The following is an 18,347-nucleotide window of genomic DNA, read 5'->3' as shown; positions in this document are numbered from 1 at the left end:
AGAGTTTGGAGAATAGATGATGGAATAAGATTATTATAAGTATAAGGCGGGCTTAAATTAAAAGTGCTTTTTAAGACTACAATTTCTGTTGACTAAAAAGTAAGACTAAAATTTATGTTAGGAAAATGACAACTTTTACATTATATAAGGATTACTTTAGTTACTACCTTGCTTGGATCGGAGGTAATATATTAAGAGGGTAATAAAATTCAAACTTGAAAAAATATAAGTAATTAGATATGTTGTAGGAGACAACTAGACAAAAAAGGAGAGAGATGGAACCCTGGTAATGAGGATATAATTACCCACTCTCCCCTTTAATATAACTATTAACCCCAAAATAAGGGTAAACGTTCTTCTTTCTTTTCATCATACCACACCATAACTACATAATTTTCTTTACAATCACACCATCACTATCTCCTCCTTACTTATATTCACTTTCATTTTGCTTAGTTTGACTTTTATTACCTAGTAATACACCTCTCCCGATCCAAGCATGTCCTTAGGGTAATTTTAACCCATCATACAATAAGTTAATGAAAGTTTGTCTTAATCAAGAATTTGTGTTTGGGAATATATTTTTTGGAATTTATAAAAATGAAACCAATTCTTTGTTTGATAGTAAATGATACTAATATGTAAGGAATATATTTCGGAGTATAAATTTACAAAATTATTCTTACTAAATTTTTTTTTCTTACTTATTTATTAATGACATTTTTGTAATTTTTCTCCATTTCCAATTCCAATCTCCTAATACTTGCCCCCTTGGTATTATTTTGTTGGAAATAGAGGGCATATATTCCCCTTCCCCTTCCCCTTCCCCTTCCCCAACCTCTATTCCCAATCCCATGAAACAAACATAGGAGTTTCTTCTACTTCAGACTACAACTGCCATTCCCACCCCAAATTCCCACATACTAACACCCCTTAAGAGCTCAAAACAACATAACATCCACAAATTATAAAAGCATGCATCCAGGGTGACGGTGAGCCCGAGTAGCCAATCATTGAGCCGGAATAATCCAAGCCCGAAGGACTTTGTCCTTATTACGAGTAGTTTGACTAGTACTAGTTTTAATTTCGGAAAATTGTTACAATAGTTCTTTTATATACCAATTTTATCCAAAAGAACCTTAAAAAATATCTAAACATTGCCAACAAAATTGATCATAATGTCAACATTTCATAGGAAGAAACTATTATGCCCTTACTCATTGGTCTCATTCAAATTAAATGCACATTAATAATAATTAGATCTAAATTTAAAATAATATAATTACATCTAAATTTATAATAAATTAAAGGCAGGTAGCCAGGTGCCAACGCCCAAAATTGGCAGGCACCCCGCACATCCGCGCTAGAACCAGTTGGCCCCAATAGGGTCTGGTTTCGGGCTCTAATTGTGCGTGACGTACAACAGTTTTGGGCATCGGTTGTTCGTTCATACACTTAAATTTTTTGTTAATCTTTAGCTAAAACGGAGTAATAGAGAATTTATTTTGTCTCTGTAATAATTACTAATTTAGACATTAAAGAAAATTTATAGACAAATTAACTAAAATAACTTAAATAACAATGAGTAAAAGATTTAAAGGATTTGAATTGATCACTTGTAAGAGTCATTATAACCAAGCTTAGTTTTAAAAGTTTGTAGAATAGAAAGGTGGTACAAACCAAACGAGGTGTAAAATTTAATTAAATATAAATATCCCGCAGTTAAGTATTTTGATCAGAGAATAAGAGAAACCCCTAGTGAGAGAGAGTCCCCTTCTCCTTCTAAACAACAGCCCCTACTCAACCTCCGATAACGTCTCCTCCACTAACAGCCTCCCCTGTTTCCACCTCCATAATTCCACCTCCTACATCCAAATCTTTCCTTGATGTCCTTCAGAATAAACAAACCCATCCCCTGGCTTCTCAGCGAGCAGCTACTTCCCCCCCTGCTGCTTTTAATGCAGATAAGGAACTTTTGTCCCAATTAATGCTCAAGAGTATGAATCACTCTGCTCGAACTGGATAACGTCTATCATCTCTAAACCCTATGGTAAGTTGTTTTCTTCAGACTTTTATGCAGAAAACCTTACTAAAATTTGGAAACCTAAGTCCCCCATCTCCACCTTCCCTATTGGTAAGGGTTTCTTTATCTCCAAATTCAATCATCAAGAAGAGGCTGACCGCATTCTGAAGTCAGGCCCTTGGTTCATCAATGGAACTTTTATTTCCATAGAAAGATGGAAGCCGGGATTTAAGCCGTCCATGGCTCCTCAAAATAGGTCGGCAGTGTGGGTTGATTTACCTGAACTCCCTGCTGAGATGAATAACATGACAATGTTATCAAAAATAGGAAATGCGATTGGAACCTTTGTCAAAAGGGACAATTCGAGAGGTATTAATTACCTTCGAACAGCGAGAATTTTGGTCTTAATTAATGATGATCTTCCAAAGAAAAACCATATTTGGCTAGGCTCAATCAAGCAGGAAATTTGCTACATCCAATTCCAACAAAAACCATCAGCGACAAAGAGTCAGAAACCGGTCAACCTTTCTAAACCACCAGAAAAATCCACCTCATCAATTCCCTCCACCTCTCAAGTCCGCCCCACAACTTCCACCTCTATTGACACCCGAATTGCCACCCAGAGTGACACCTGGCAAATTGTTGCTACCAAAAGGGACTCCATGTCGTTATCTGATGGACAAAAGAGATTACAAAAGTGGGTCCAGCAAGATAAAGGTGCAAAGTTTAGCTCGTTAGATACGACAAACAAGTTCCAATTGTTGCAATTGGAAACTCAAGTTAGTGGGACCACCAAGCTTGGTAATTCTACTGAAATCCCCCTTATTCTTCTGAACCAAAAATCTTTCCAAAATCCTATTTTCATCCTTCCCAATCCCTTTTCTGACCAGAGCCGCCTGACATTGCCTTGTCACTTCACCCCTTCTCATTTCTCCTTCCCGATATCCGACAGTTTTCAAATTCAACCCACCCTCACTACAACTATGCTTTACCCCGAACATTTTCAGCATAATTCCATCTCACCATCTCTCCTCCTCAGAAAAAATGGAAAACAGACAAAACAAAAGAGAAAAAACCCAAGCCCTCATCCGTGCGATCCAGAGTCGCCGGAATCAGCCCCGCCCGGTGACGGTCACCCTATCGTCAGCGAGGAACCTAATTACCTCCACAAAACCACAATTCACCCCAGCAGAATCCCTGTTCAATCTGCAATCGTTCTATGTTCAAGGAGTTCTGGGATCCTGGCACGCACTCACCCCGGGGGTGGTGCGGGAAATCCTTCTAGCTCCGGCGGAAACAGCTCCGATGTTCTGCAATCTGAAAACAGGGGACGAAACGGATCCCCGTGTGCTGGTTCCGGCTCATATCCCGTCTTTGGCGGATGTAACTCTGATGTGCCCCCCTCTCGGAATTCTCCTAAAATGGTGGATATCGGAGCTCCAGAAATAGTACTCCGGGATGTTCATGCCGTGGGAACTACAAACTCTGGCAGATCCGCAGCCCGTGCTTCCCAAAGAAAGAAAGGCGCTGTCGATTACAAGCGACTGGCTAGTGGTTCAATCCGTCGCCGGAACAAACAATGTGAAGTGGCTCCACCTAACTCGCGAAGCCACTCAGATTCAGCTGCACTGTGGTTGGGGGACGAACAAGGAGACAAACCAGGAAATGTCGGGTATAAAAATCAAGACCAACACGTTGGAAAAGTTCAGTCATTACTCGGGCCAATATGTCACAATCGACAACAATGCGGCCTACGAAACGAAGGAGGAGATGTGCAAATTTCCCGCGATGAAGCCGGGGATGTCAATTCTTCTGTGGCATGCTAGGGGAATAGCTCGCCGGGGATTTAAAAAGAATTTCCGGCAGCTATTGAAGGACCACGATCCGGAAATAGTGATTCTTACGGAAACCAAGGTTCGCAAGTCGGGAGTGAAGGAAATCATCGAGAACTTGCCTTTCAACTCTTTTGAGGTTGTGGATCCGGTTGGTTTATCTGGAGGCATCCTTATAATGTGGAACAGTGGAGTTAATTCTATCACCACGATCTCCAAAGATCGTCATTTTATCCATGCCATAGTGCAGGTAGCCAATCAAGCCTCCTTTTTTATTTCCATAATATATGCTAGTACGTGTTTTAAGGGTAGATTAGAATTGTGGGGGGAATTATTAAATTTGGCGCCTACTATAAATCTCCCTTGGCTTGTATGTGGTGACTTTAATGATATTTGCTTTGCTCACGAGAAGTGGGGTGGGAACCCCCATCCCATAACTCAAATGAGAGCATACAAGGACACAATGGACATGTGTAACCTCTTGGATTTGGGCTATACTGGCCACAAATACACTTGGTTTAATAAAAGGAGGAATACTCCAATTTTTGAAAGACTCGACAGATTTTGGGCCTCCCCTTCTTGGATCCAGCTTTTTCAAGAAGCGGTAGTCCAAAATCTACCGAGAATGTCGTCGGATCACAATCCTTTGTTACTTTCTCTTGACAAAAGGGTTCAAGTACCGGGAGAAAAACCTTTCCGGTTCGAACCGATGTGGTTTTCGGTCCCAGAATTCGAACCTTTTGTTTCCAAGCAATGGATTGATATCTCTTCCAATTTGCCTTCTAAGCTTAATGATCTTTCTAAGTCTATGTTAAGTTGGGCCTCCACAAACTTTGCTCCTATTCAAAAACAGATAAAAAGAGTCAAAGCAAGGATTGAAGGGGCCCAACTAGCTTTTCAAAATAACCCTCAAAATGCTTTTCTATTTGACTTAGAAAGATCATTATCGGAAGAGTTAAATACTCTTCTTGATCAAGAAGAAATGTATTGGGCGACTAGAGCAAGAACGGATTGGCTCATTAATGGAGATAAAAATACAAAGTTTTTTCATCTCACCTAGACCATCCGGAAAAAAAGGAACAAAATTTCAGCTCTTAAAAATGATGTAGGGGAGTGGATATCTGATCCTTCTCAAATTCATGATCTTATTGTTCAACATTTCTCCTCGCTCTTCAAAACTGATAATATCCATCTTCCAACCCTCCCAAATTCTTTGGAACACATCAATTGCTCCCTGCCCCCTAGCCTGATGGAATTCAAGGAAGCAGTTTTCTCTATTGGGCCCTTAAAAGCTCCTGGGGAGGACGACTTCCATGCCATTTTCTTCCATAAATTCTGGGATTTTGTTCACCAAGATTGCTTCAATCTAATTTAATCCATCTTTCAGTCTAAGCACTTACCTCCATCCCTAAATAAAACTGTCATATGCCTTATCCCAAAAATCCAAAGCCCAACCCACATTTCAAGCTTTAGGCCCATAAGCCTTGTCAATTGTTGTTACAAATTCGTGTCAAAAATTTTGGTAAATAGAATTAGACCTCATCTAAATTCTATTATCTCCCCGAACCAAAATAGCTTCCTCCCGGGTCGTGGTACCGAAGTTAATTACATAATTGCAACCGAGATTATCCATTCCATGGGAAAAAAAGGGGGAAGAAAGGGGGTTTTTGCTCTAAAAATTGATCTCGAAAAGGCATATGATAGGCTTGAGTGGCCGTTTGTAAGGCATTGTCTTCTCTATTTTAATTTCTCCCTCGACACGATTGATTTAATTATGAGTTGTGTCACCTCCGTCTCCTCTTCTATCCTTATAAATGGTCATCTTTCTAAATGCTTCTCTCCTTCTAGAGGCCTCCGTCAAGGAGACCCCCTTTCCCCTTATCTTTTCATCATTTGTTTGGAGTACCTCTCAAGAATGATCCATAAAGAGTGTGACATCAAAAATTGGAGCCCTTTCCGTTTTAGGGGAGGGAAAACATGCATCTCCCACCTTCTATTCGCGGATGATGTTCTTTTATTTGGACAAACCGACAAAAAAACTCTCAAGTCTCTCATCAACACCCTTTCCTCCTTTTTCAAGCTTTCCGGCCAAAAGATGAATGCTCAAAAAAGTTCAATTTTGTTTTCCCCAAACACCCCTCAGTCCATGATAGATGAGTTTGAACAAGAGTTAGATGTCACGGCCACCAAGGATCTAGGTAAGTACCTAGGCTTCCCTCTATCCTCAAAAAAACCAACCAAAAGAAATCTCCATGACTTGGTGGACAAAATTGGTAGTAAGTTGGCTTCTGGGAAGAGTAGAACCCTATCAAAAGCTGGGAGACAAATTCTTATCCAATCTACCCTCCAAGCAATCCCTCGATACCTTATGCAATCTATTTGGATGCCTCAATATGTTCACAAGAAGTTGGATTCAATTTGCTCCAACTTCCTTTGGGGAAGTTCAAGTGACAAAAAGAATATCACATGGGTTTCTTGGGATAAGGTTTGTAGGCCTAAAGACATGGGTGGGCTGGGCTTTATTAGGCATCATCATCTGAATTATGTTGCCCTTGCAAAGCTTTGTTGGTTGGTATATAATAATAAGGGTTGGGCTGCTCATATCTTAAGGGAGATATATATTGATGGCAAGCCTAACCCCACCCCCTTCACGAAAGGATCTTTTATTTGGAAAGGCTTGGGAAAGGTGTGGCCTTTTTTTCAGAGCAGCATTGTTTGGGATGTGGGAGATGGATTTGAGATTAGCCTGTGGGAGGATAGATGGTTGCTCAAGTCTAATTTCAGATAGCGCTTTGTTGGGCCTATAAACTGTAATTCTCTCCATCTTTCTCTTTATGCTATCAACCAGTGCTCTAAACATCAGTTGGAATGCCTTATCTCCTTCCAAATTTCTGATGATCTCTTCCACCTCATTCGCTCAGTGTTCCATAATTCAACCCATGACCTCCACTTCTCTTCTTGGTCCTTTAAAGGAAAATTCGACTCATCCAAAGCTAAATTAGCCATTCAAAATCTGCAACTCTCCTCTGCCCCAGTGCTTAACTGGAATCAAATTTGGCAGTCACAGTCTTTTACCAAAATAAAATCCTTTCTATGGCTTCTAGCTTGGGAAAGAATTCCTCACAGAAAAAATCTCCACCAGAGAATCAACCATATTTCTCCAAATTGTCTCTTCTGTCCTGCATATGAAGAATCCTGCTGTCATATCTTTTTGCATTGCTCTCGTGCAAGGGAATTCTGGCACCTTTTACCTTGCCCTGTAACTTTCTGTACCAATATAACTTGGCAAGATTGGTTGTTTCAAAATCTCAAATGCAAGGATATGACATGTTGGTCAATTCCTTGGAATGTGATCTTCTGTTTTGCTATTTGGCATATCTGGTTAAGGCGTAATGCTTGGTATTTTTCTCAATCAAACACCCCCATCTCAAAAGTAATCCACCAGTGTATTTGGGCTGCTTCGGAGTTCTACTTTTCTTCTGAGTGCAACAATGAAAGTCTAAAGCCCATTCCTACTCACTGGTCTCCTCCCCCTCCAAATTTCTTCAAAATCAATTGTGATGCTTCGTTTCTGAGCTCCACTAAAGAATCGTGTTGTGCTGTAGTTTGCAGGGACAGTCTGGGTGCCTGGGTTGTTGGTTTAGTATGGAGAGGCTATCATGCATCTAGTCATGATGCAGAATTAAAAGCCATTGAACTAGCGCTTAATTTGATCAAATCAAGAAACTGGCAGAATATAGCTGTTTATTCAGATGCTAAAAGGGTAGTAGATGAGATCATGGCCCCTCACTGTGAATCTAATGTTCCTTCAATGTTATCGAAATGCAGGGACCTACGAATGGAACTCCATGTGGATATGCACTTTGAGAAAAGGCAGAGTAATGCAGTAGCAGACGTGTTAGCCAGGGATGCAAGAAGTAATCTGGAGAGCCTATATGAAACTTGTATTTTGTCTAATCCTCCAGAAATTTGTATTAGTGCTTTTGAGAGAGACCAAACTCTTTGTAGGGAAAACTCTAATTCTGATTTGGCCGGTGATGTCCCAGCAACTTCTGTTTGTAATATTGCTAACCTTTAAGTAATGCATCCCTAATTTCAAAAAAAAAAAGTATTTTGATCACAATTGTTTAGTATATACTATGGAGTATCATTATTATGAAAGCAAACCTAGCGAGAATGAACTAAATATGAGAGCATTTTAATCAAATTGTTGCAACTAAAAATAAACGGAAGAAATATTATACATAAACACAAATAAAGTTTGAAATAACAAGACTTTTATTTGTAGTTGTAAATAGAATTGTAAAAAACTGACGGATTCAAAAATAAAGGAAACCAAATATAAATTGACTTGATAGTTGTTCCCTATCCAATATGTATGGATACACTGCATGTCATGAGCCATATCACATCCATTCAATGCCAGACTCAGGAATCAGGACCCTTCCTCGAAGAAAAACTTTCTAATTGAGAAATTAAACGTAAATGATAACATTACACACTAGATAATCCCGTAGAATAGAAATTCTTATTATTCAAGCTATGTAGGGTACGTAGTAGTTGTGTATCCTCCACTACTTTTTCTGATATTTTAATGCTATTGACTCCCAAGTCCACGATTTCCTGTTTAGGATAACTTGTATTTTTCCAACTTTATTAGATGGTGTGATTGAATGAGACAATACGCTTTATTGTATGGAGAAAGAATGACATACGGAGTAATAATTTAAGAAAAGGAGGGGCACAAAGCAAGCTAAGATCAATAGTAACAAAGACGTACGGAGTAATAATTTAAGAAAAGGAGGGGCACAAAGCAAGCTAAGATCAATAGTAACAAAGACGGGATTTGATTTCAGATTTAATGATCCGAGAACCTTAGCATATATACTGACCATACATTATATCTCTATAGATGAGTATACAATATATTTTCGATCACAATCTATATAAGTATGTCCGATTGTCCTTTAAACTACGTATGTCTAGCAAAAATGTTCTTCATGGTTGTCCATGTATGCTTTAATAGGAATAATTATCAACTGGATAAAGATCACGTAGAGACGAGGAAGTCGATAACTCGACCATAGGTACACTAGGAGAGTGTAATAGGCTTTGAGTATCGGTTTCGATTGTTTGGCTTTGCCTACTCTTAGATGATCCATACACCCACTCATGAACATATGAGTTATTTGGCTCTAGAATTAGTTCTTCTACCTCTATGTTTCCTTCAAGCATGCTCAACGCCTTGGACATTGTTGGCCTAAGCGCCGGAGACGGGTTAATGCATAATAATGCAACCTTAATTATTGTTAACACTTCGTCTTCATTGTAATCTGTCCCCAATCTTGGATCCACCAGTTCTATCAATTTCCCATTTTGTTGAAGAACAAAAGCCTGGGAAGTAAAATTTAAGACGTGTTTATCTCTTCATGTACCAAAACTTAAAGACCTTACCATTGCTTTTACCTAATAGCATCATGCATGCTATCTCATCTAGATTTAGTTATCACGTTAATAGTTTAAATGACTATAATTCCAAATGGAGCATTTAATAAGCTAAGATTTCTATGTTACTGAACAAAAGAAAAAAAGAATTACCAAATCCAGGAGACAAAAAAGATCTCCACTTGGTTCAAACTTCATGTTGCTTCTTCCGGCTACAATTTCTAACGCGACAACCCCAAAGCTGTAAACATCCGCCTTCTCTGTTAAGTAACCCCGCATTGCATATTCTGGAGCCATGTATCCTCTATAAATCGAAATTATAACAAAAGATTTCAGATAAACATGTTGGCCTTGTTTAATGAAAAAATCACGAAGACCAAATACAAACATCCGCCTTCTTTGTCACATAATAGTGAAATATAATGAGATGGTCCGGTCTAGACAACTTACATTGTTCCTGCAATCCTAGTGCTGATATGAGTATTATCTTCTTCATTGAGCTTTGCCAATCCAAAGTCGGAGATTTTTGGGTTAAGGTCACGATCAAGCAAAACATTTGTAGCTTTGATATCTCTATGAACAATTTTTATTGTTGATTCGTCGTGCAGGAAGGCCAGACCCCTTGCTATGCCTACACAAATCCTTTTCCTAGTAGGCCAATCGAATCTCAAGTGACCACCTTCCTCTGTAACATAATTCAGTTAAAATGTTACGCGACTTGTGTTGATACAGACAGTATATAGCTAGCTAGGATCAAATATACATAGTACATACCGAACAAAGCATGTCCAAGGTCATTGTTCTCCAAGTATTCATAAACCAAGAAAAGTTGGCTAGTATCAACGCTACAACCATACAGTCTTACAAGATTTGGATGGCATAAGGTAGAAATAATACCAATTTCATTTACAAATTCTCGGTTCCCTTGGGATGATCTTGAAGAAAGTTGTTTCACAGCAATATCAGTACCATCCAACAATTTCCCCTGCACATAAATACAAGGTTTAATTTTCGAGTCTTGATAGAGTTGTCCAAGAATAAAAATGCAGGACACTTAATGATTTTCTAGCAGTAAAATTATCGCGAGAAAGAAAGAATAATAATAGGCAGATAGACCTTGTACACACAACCAAAGCCACCTTCTCCAATCTTGTTAGATGCACTGAAGTTGTTACAAGCAGTCTTGATTTGTTTGTAAGTGAATAAACTTATTTGTGGATTTTGTCCTAGGAGATCTGATCAAGAAAAAATGTCAATTTAACCATGTTTAACAGAAATTAAACACACACAATAAAATGGCAAGTCTTCTTCGGACAAACACATGTACTTACCTTGTTCCCTTGATGCTATTAATTCCATACGGCGTTTCCACCAGAGTATACCAAGAACAATATTGATTACACACAGTGTAGCCCCAATAAAGATCCATAAGAGTATTTTCCAATTAAAAGGAGGGTTGAACTCTACAAGAAATGACACGACGAACAGCTTAAATATCTAAATTAAGACAGACAGAATGAAGAAAATGATATTAGGCATTAGCATTATGTCAATCAAAAGAAATCCCGATGTGTGCATGCATATATATTCACCTGACTCCACTGAAATAGCTGAGATAAGAGGACCATAATTGCCTCTTACCGGGATCTGCCAGCTCCCTTTCCCTGCGTAGTAGAAGCGAATTTCTACATAATTGGTTACGGCTACATGTGGAAAAGATTTAATGAGCGCCTTACTCGTTCCATTCGCTTCCTTCTCTATATTAAAGTCCTTGGCAACCAACTTCTCCTGCACCAAAATTCATGTCTATGAAATGCTCTCAAACAGGAATACTTTTAAGTAATTAATAATACTCCTTAATTTGTAAATGCTTTTGTTAGAAACCTGGATATAAATATCAAAAAATCGTCTCCCAAGACTCACAAACGAACTGTTGTCAGCAAAGACGATCTCAGAAAAGTATAGTGTCACAGTGTAGTTCCCTTTTGCCAGGCAACGACCATAATAAGTGAGAGATGTAGCAGCAAGTCTTGCATCTTTATAAAGCTCTGTATCATTCATCTGTAGTGTAGATTTGTTTTCTGCTATATAAAGATCAGTAGGAAGTCTACGATTCCAGAACTCTCCGCTACTGCTGTATCCCCACTCTGCTTTTTTCGGAACAAATTTAGCTGCACCATCAGACTCATTATCTTGTTCAAAGGTAGTTTTTCCAATCCTAGCTTCTTCTCCTCCACAGTTGATATGCAATGAATACCGAGCTTCACAATGAGAAAACTATCATTAGAATCTCAAGCTAAGCCAGCTTCTTTCATCCTTGCTCCAACCACACGAAATCAGATGATTATATTATTGACAGATCAGGATAGGTGCATAGACATTAAGGTGTCACATGCTTTTATTCCTATATAGCTCAAGATAACAAGGACGCGACTAAAAGATCATTTACCTTTAGAACATTTCAAGTTTGTTAGGCATGCGCTTGTATCTCTTTTGTGGATTTCAGCAACCAAAAAGACATCATAATTCATGCATCAGCTTCAACAAACTTGTATTATACATGTAAAACAAATGGAAAAAAATAAAATTTACTTACAAGTTCGTTTTGAAGTCCCTTGCATTGCTTCTGTACAAGTTTCTGAATAGAAAGGAAGGAAAGAATGAATCAGTTTTCAACTAATGAAGTATACCAAAAAGTTATAAAATACCCTCAAGACGATGTATTCATGTAGATATTAATGTACACTTACAGAGTTGATCTATCACAATGAGAAGTAGCATTAAAATTGTTGTAAGAAAGGTCTATATGGCTGAAAGGAAAAAATAAAATATAATAAAATTAGATTCCAAAGTACAAAAGCATCTATCACAACTAAATCTAAGAATAATTTGTGACATTAAGGTTGTAAGCCCAAACCTACTGTCATCTGTGTCAGTGATCGAGCTGGGAATGGTTCCAGTTAACATATTGCTTGTCAGAAACCTAAACATAAGCAGTCAGATAAATGCTTAATACATAAAAATACACTAGAGGAAAAATTTATACAGGATCATATAAAATATGGTGGACTAAACTTTACTGAAATTAAGCTTGTTCTAGCTAGGCTGAAAATATTGTGGAACAACTTGGGCATTTTCTAGGCTGTAGAAGAGGTTTCTAGATATTTTTAGTTGTACAGTCATGTGAGAGTAGTTGCTTACAGTTTTCGCAATGAGTACAAATATAGGAAACTATCTGGAACGGCGCCTGTTAACTTGTTGAAGCTAAGATCCCTGCAATATAGCAACAAAGAATGTAAAAAAAATTATATTTAAAATGCAGAGAAGTAGATCAGTAGATGCATAGGAGTATATACAAAGAAAAAGAAAGGAAGATGAACTACAGTTGGACCAATTGTGGCATATTGCGTCCGATGTATGAAGGGATAACCCCAGTAATGTTACAGCTCCTTAAAACCCTGTGAAATTAAATATAAAGTACTTGCTCAAGATACTGTGTTCCAATTTTATTTTATTTTCAATTTTCTGAATTAGTTCTGTATATATATGAAGAAAAATGACTCACAGTGTATTCAGTCCATTCAAATTTTCAAATGGTGGAAATTCAGAACCATCTCCATTCAAATCAGTGATTCTCCTGCAGACAAATATGTGAGTAATACAGTAACATGTATGCTTTAATTTGGAAGTATAAGAAAGCTATATAAATAGGGATGTGTAGATAACTTACAGTTCCTGTAAATTATTCAGAAGAGAAATACTAGGTGGGATGGGCCCTTCAAAGCCACTACCTTGAATTTCTCTGAAAACAGAATAATTTAGATGGATCAGAATCATTTTCTGGAACATATGCAGAGTTAGTGTTCTCAACAAACAAACTTACAGGGCTTGGAGTTTTGTCCAACTCTGAAAAAAATCAGGCAAGCGCCCGCTGAAGTTGTTACTGCTTAATCGACTACAACACATGGGAGATTAGACTTATAAGACGGAAAATGAGTTAGTCTATGATAAGTTATATGGTAAAGGAGCTCAAGTATCAAATTAAGGAAATAAGTGTTTTATCTAAGACATCTAATCTCAATTGACAGTGTATACTTACAGTTCTGTTAAATTATTTAGGTTCTTTAACTCGACAGGCAAGGACCCTGTAAGTGCATTGTCAGTTAGAGTTCTTCCATCCAAGAGTACATGCAAGTTCAAAGAACACAAAAGAAGTTTAGTAGCTAGTATTAGTATAGAGTAAATGCTACAAAAAATACCTTAACTATATCTTAATAAGTAGAAATTTGACCTACAGGTTGCTCAAGTTGATCAGTTTTCCAAGTTCAGGAGGAATAGTTCCGTTGAATTGATTACTCTCAAGGCTTCTGAATAATTTGGTGTCGCGTGTTCAAAAAAGAAATGAAACATTGTAAGAAACATGCACAACCTTGTTTAATGTGTGGTGAAAAGGGAACTAAAAGTGAGGATAGCATACAAATATGTAAGGGTGCTAAAATTTCCCAAGTAATCAGGAATAGGTCCTGACAAGCGATTTGCAAAAAGAGACCTGCAATAACAGACAACATCCCTTTTGCATATCAGAATTCAAGCACACAGAAACATTATTGGATCATGAAAATTAATATGGCCAGTTTCTTACAAGAATTTCAACTTTGTAGCTGTCCATTCTCGTGGGATAGTTCCAGTAAGGAGACTCCGTGAAAGGTCTCTAACAATATACAAGGAATAGATTATTGTCATATATAAATACCATCATTCATTATGCAAAAAAACTTACAAAAGTGTAACTGAGAGAGTCTTCCTACAAGGTTGTTAGGTAAGACAAATTTGCAAGATATCTTGGAAGTACGCCACTAAGACTTTGGCCCTTCCATGAACTGTTTTACAGCAAAGAAAAACTTTGTGTAAGAGTAAATGAATCAATCTAACAAGATAAAGAAGAAGATCAGAAAGACACTATTTAAGCATCTTATAATTGCTCTTACATGTTTGTCACATGTGTTACACCATCAATGCATGAACAAGATACTTGGTTGACATAACTATGCCTGCTCGGATCAACTTCTGTAAACCAGCAGGTGTTGTTTTTGTCACAAGGATCCTTTTTACAGTTATTCATGTCAGGCTTCTTCAATTCTTTAGCAACTTCCAGAAGGGCAATCACTGCATATAATACGGAGTAACATATTATTCAACGTTCTGAGCTTAAGATAGAGTATAGAAAGTTGGACATACCTCCCTGTCCATTAAGGCCTGTGTTAGTCCTCGTATGTATCAACTTACAACCACTTAACCACACGAGGCCTTATCAAAGCATAATTCATCTTTCAATCTTTGTATATAGGTATCTTTGTTCTGTCCATAATTATGTATGAAATTCCAAACAAAAAAAAGAAACTTTTTTTTCTAGCATCATGCACTAATTAATATACATTGCATATGTAAGAATCCTACCACTAACTACAACCTCTTAAATCGTAAAAAGTTGTAATAAATACTTATAGACCTGTATGTTTTACATGCTGCATTATCAAGATTAAATTTCACTGTTGCATTGATAGATATGTTTTTATTGCACAAGTTCTAGACATCTGCTGTTACAGCATTCAGAAATCGCAGCAGGGTCAAAACACTGGTTCATTCACACGTACCGATTTACTAATAGTAATTGATGACTGCTATCTTTTTTCACCAGACACTATTCTTAAATGACTTATAGCTTACAGTAAGTTTATAGGGGATATGACAGGCCAAAGAGGAGAAAAATAAGAATTTTGTGACGTCTTAAGCTCATTAACTATCTTCATACGTTCATACGAGGGAACATTGAAACAGGATTCAAACTAACATATAGTCCTCTTTTGATCTAGAATTAGTTACCACATTGTCTCAACCTTTACAGTTAGGTTGTAACGCCTTATTCTTACATGACCAAAAAGAGGTTTACAAGGATAATGACAGTCAAATACAACGTAGCAGACAAAACAGAATTTTGGTACACATTAAATTCATTAATTTCATACCAGGGACTATACTCCCTTTAATCAGAAACCAAATAAAATGCATATATATAGGAATTTCGTTATAAAATTAGAATAGTCTTATATGATCTGAAATGTCCTTTAGAATACTAGCTATACATTGGTACATCTCTTGATTCATACACAATTCAACAAAGTTGAAAAAGTCTCAAGGACAATAACGTTTCAAATTTGGATTATAATTTATTAATGATTAATCAAAACATTTCATTCAAATGTCCCCAATAATCTTTTTATGAAGCATGTTATAATTGCACTACCTTTTTGAACTATTAAAGATAAGATAAGAGCAACTTGCCAATGTGTTATTAGTATATACATCACAATAGACAAATACTAGATGATACATATAACCTGTGTATGAGTTGAGAATAAAGTCAATACGTACACCCGAGTTAAGACTAATTGTCCCACATGTATGAAAGAGAAGAAGGAAATGACTAAAAATCTAACATACAAGTTTAATGGGCACGAATCAACAATTGGTTATAGGATAGAACTTTGCTGAGCTTACATGGAGTCAGACTCTCCTTCGTTCGATCTGGGTTGTTCTTGCCTAGTGAAGATAGATTTATTCATCTAGTATGAAATCATATTGGACTTGTATATGCTTCGATTCTCTTTGGATGAATATTAATGAAAAGTTTATTTGAACTTGGATTGATGCATGTCATGATGTCAACATGTCAATAGCTTAGTTAGACTACATGCATCATGCATGCAGAGACATACCCCCATGCATGATATGATCAAAACTCACTTCGCCCATGGAATATAAACTACAAGTCAACATTTGAGAGTAGAGAGGAGCTGAGTTTAACACTTGTTGAGACTAGGGAGGAGTTAAGGAAATCCCCTACTCTCAAGTACGTGGTAGGGCTTGAATTGAACTCGTGATCCCAAAGTCACAAATTGAGTTTTCCACCATACTTGTTTGTTACTTATATAATTAGTTAATTACATACAAGCTAAGTTAGGGTCCTGTTGTTGTAAATATACATACAAGACCTAACCTATAAGAAGATGAGAAGAAATGAAGCAATAAACTCAAAAAAAGGGAGTAATACAAAAAAGAAGAAATGAGTGAAAATGCTAGCTAACCTTCTTGAGGAGGTGTGTTTGGTGCGCAAACATCTGTAGCTGCGCTGAAATGCGCAAGCAGAAGCAACATGAAAAAGAACATACTACTATTTGAAGTGGAATTTCTGCCTGATAATAATGCCATTTAATTTCCAGGTGAGTACTTCTCTGTCTTTTTTGTGTTAAAAGTTGTGCGCTGCCAAAGAAATTTTATTTATAGACTAGAATATTGTTTGAAAATTACACCCAAAATATCATTATTTAGTCATAATTATGAATAAGAGGTACGACCATATGATATGACAAACTCACAAAGGTCCCAATTGTCATTTTTTTTTTTTTTTGTTTTTCCAAATAATTGCCAAACAAGTTCTACTATTTTTTGCGTCGAAAATAATTAATAATAATACGGATCTGTTCACATTTACTAAACTGAGCTGACAAAAATGAATATTTTATTAGAGAAGGAAATTAGAAGCTAAAATGAACTGATTGAAGCTAAAGTGAACATAAATTAAGCTGAACCGAACAAACCCTAAAGTAGATTGGTATATGCAAACCAAAGATCGAATAATACGTTGACCGGTGAAATGAAATTAGATATATACTTTATTTTATAAATATGTAGCTGCTGACTTTTGCTTTATACACGTACTAATTTAAACGATTTTTTGAGCAAAATCTTATATGGGGTACAGTGTTTAAGTGTTGCTACAATACAGTACCTTGGAATAAATTGAGGCTTCATTACAATTCCAATAAGGCAAGGAAAGTCACATATAATCTAATTCGATTAATAATCACGTAGATTGTAGTATTTGCTCATATTCTACCTGTCAAATTAGTCATTATGACTTACATTAAATAACTTACAATTTTCCATACGTAACACATAATAAAATACTAATCATAATCCAACGGTGTTAATTAAGATTTGATGGATAAAATGTACGTGTTCGATTATTTCTGCAGGTCTAATATGGATTGCTCTATAAATATTTTTTTTTTATTAAATTAAAGAATAAAGAATATTATTACGTACTAATCTAAATCAAAACAGGCTTCTAAAGTTCTAACGCTAAGTATCAAAGTCAAAGGCAAATAATTGACAATTGTGTACTTGATTTTGAAAAATAGTATTAATATTATAAAAATTTACGTGCATGCCCCAAATTGGTAGGGCTTTGATCTAACTATCAATTAGTGTGTATTTCAAACAATGTTCCCAAGTTATAAATTCATCATATTACTAGTTTACTACGTACATGAGTTTCAAATCATAAAAAACGAAATATAAGAATTGGAGTAGCAAAGAAATAAAAGAACGAGAAAAAAACATCAAGGATGATGAGATCCATGGAAAAGAAGAGTACGTAAAAGTATCATCATATGATCCATATACTTTAAACCCAGAATTTATAGTTTGTATACGGAGTATACGTGTGAGGCCTATCGATAAATATAGTTTAAAACTCCAAATATCGAAATTATTAAAAAAAAAAAAGAAAAAAGAAAAAAGAATGGAGAAAATATATCATTATAACTTTATATGCCAAAGGTCATCAATATCAATACTATATACTAATAGAGAGACCGGAAGTGACACATGTCATCTCCTGGTTAAATTTTTTTGCTATGGTATATTATTATATAAAATATCTTTCCTATTTTAAAGTAACATATTTCTTTCATATAAATAATTATGTACCTTTATAATAGGATTTATAAATCACAATAAACTTATATAAGGTAATATCTTTTTAAAAAAAAACTAATATACTGTAATATATATTAAAATGATATGATTAACTAAGATTTTTATAATATATTTTTGTTGTAATAAAATTCAAGTTGTATTATTGATTGTATGTATAAACATATATATCTATTTTGGCAAAGACCGTGCGTTGCACGGGATCTAAG

The 18,347-nt window shown here is 36.3% G+C and overlaps 1 protein-coding gene across 1 annotated transcript; it reads right to left on the bottom strand.

Moving 5' to 3' along the window:
* Window positions 1-8,874: 8,874 nt before the first annotated feature.
* LOC145589015 (putative LRR receptor-like serine/threonine-protein kinase At1g07650) lies at window positions 8,875-16,569 on the bottom strand. The gene is made up of 24 exons (XM_081645592.1): window positions 16,446-16,569; window positions 14,289-14,466; window positions 14,109-14,180; window positions 13,943-14,011; window positions 13,778-13,849; window positions 13,596-13,667; window positions 13,400-13,471; window positions 13,184-13,255; window positions 13,031-13,102; window positions 12,866-12,937; window positions 12,684-12,758; window positions 12,502-12,573; window positions 12,218-12,283; window positions 12,051-12,110; window positions 11,897-11,938; window positions 11,750-11,790; window positions 11,185-11,561; window positions 10,893-11,088; window positions 10,632-10,763; window positions 10,417-10,535; window positions 10,075-10,285; window positions 9,751-9,985; window positions 9,454-9,604; window positions 8,875-9,249 (listed from the first exon to the last, which is right to left on the bottom strand). Exons 1-24 carry the CDS (start codon window positions 16,567-16,569, stop codon window positions 8,875-8,877), a joined length of 3,027 nt encoding a protein of 1,008 aa, XP_081501718.1.
* Window positions 16,570-18,347: the final 1,778 nt, after the last annotated feature.

Source organism: Chenopodium album, chromosome 17, assembly GCF_948465745.1.
Source record: "Chenopodium album chromosome 17, dcCheAlbu1.1, whole genome shotgun sequence".
In the NCBI taxonomy this organism is placed as follows: domain Eukaryota; kingdom Viridiplantae; phylum Streptophyta; class Magnoliopsida; order Caryophyllales; family Amaranthaceae; genus Chenopodium; species Chenopodium album.
The sequence above is the reverse complement of the archived record's forward strand: the minus strand, read 5'-3'. Positions and strand labels throughout refer to the sequence as shown.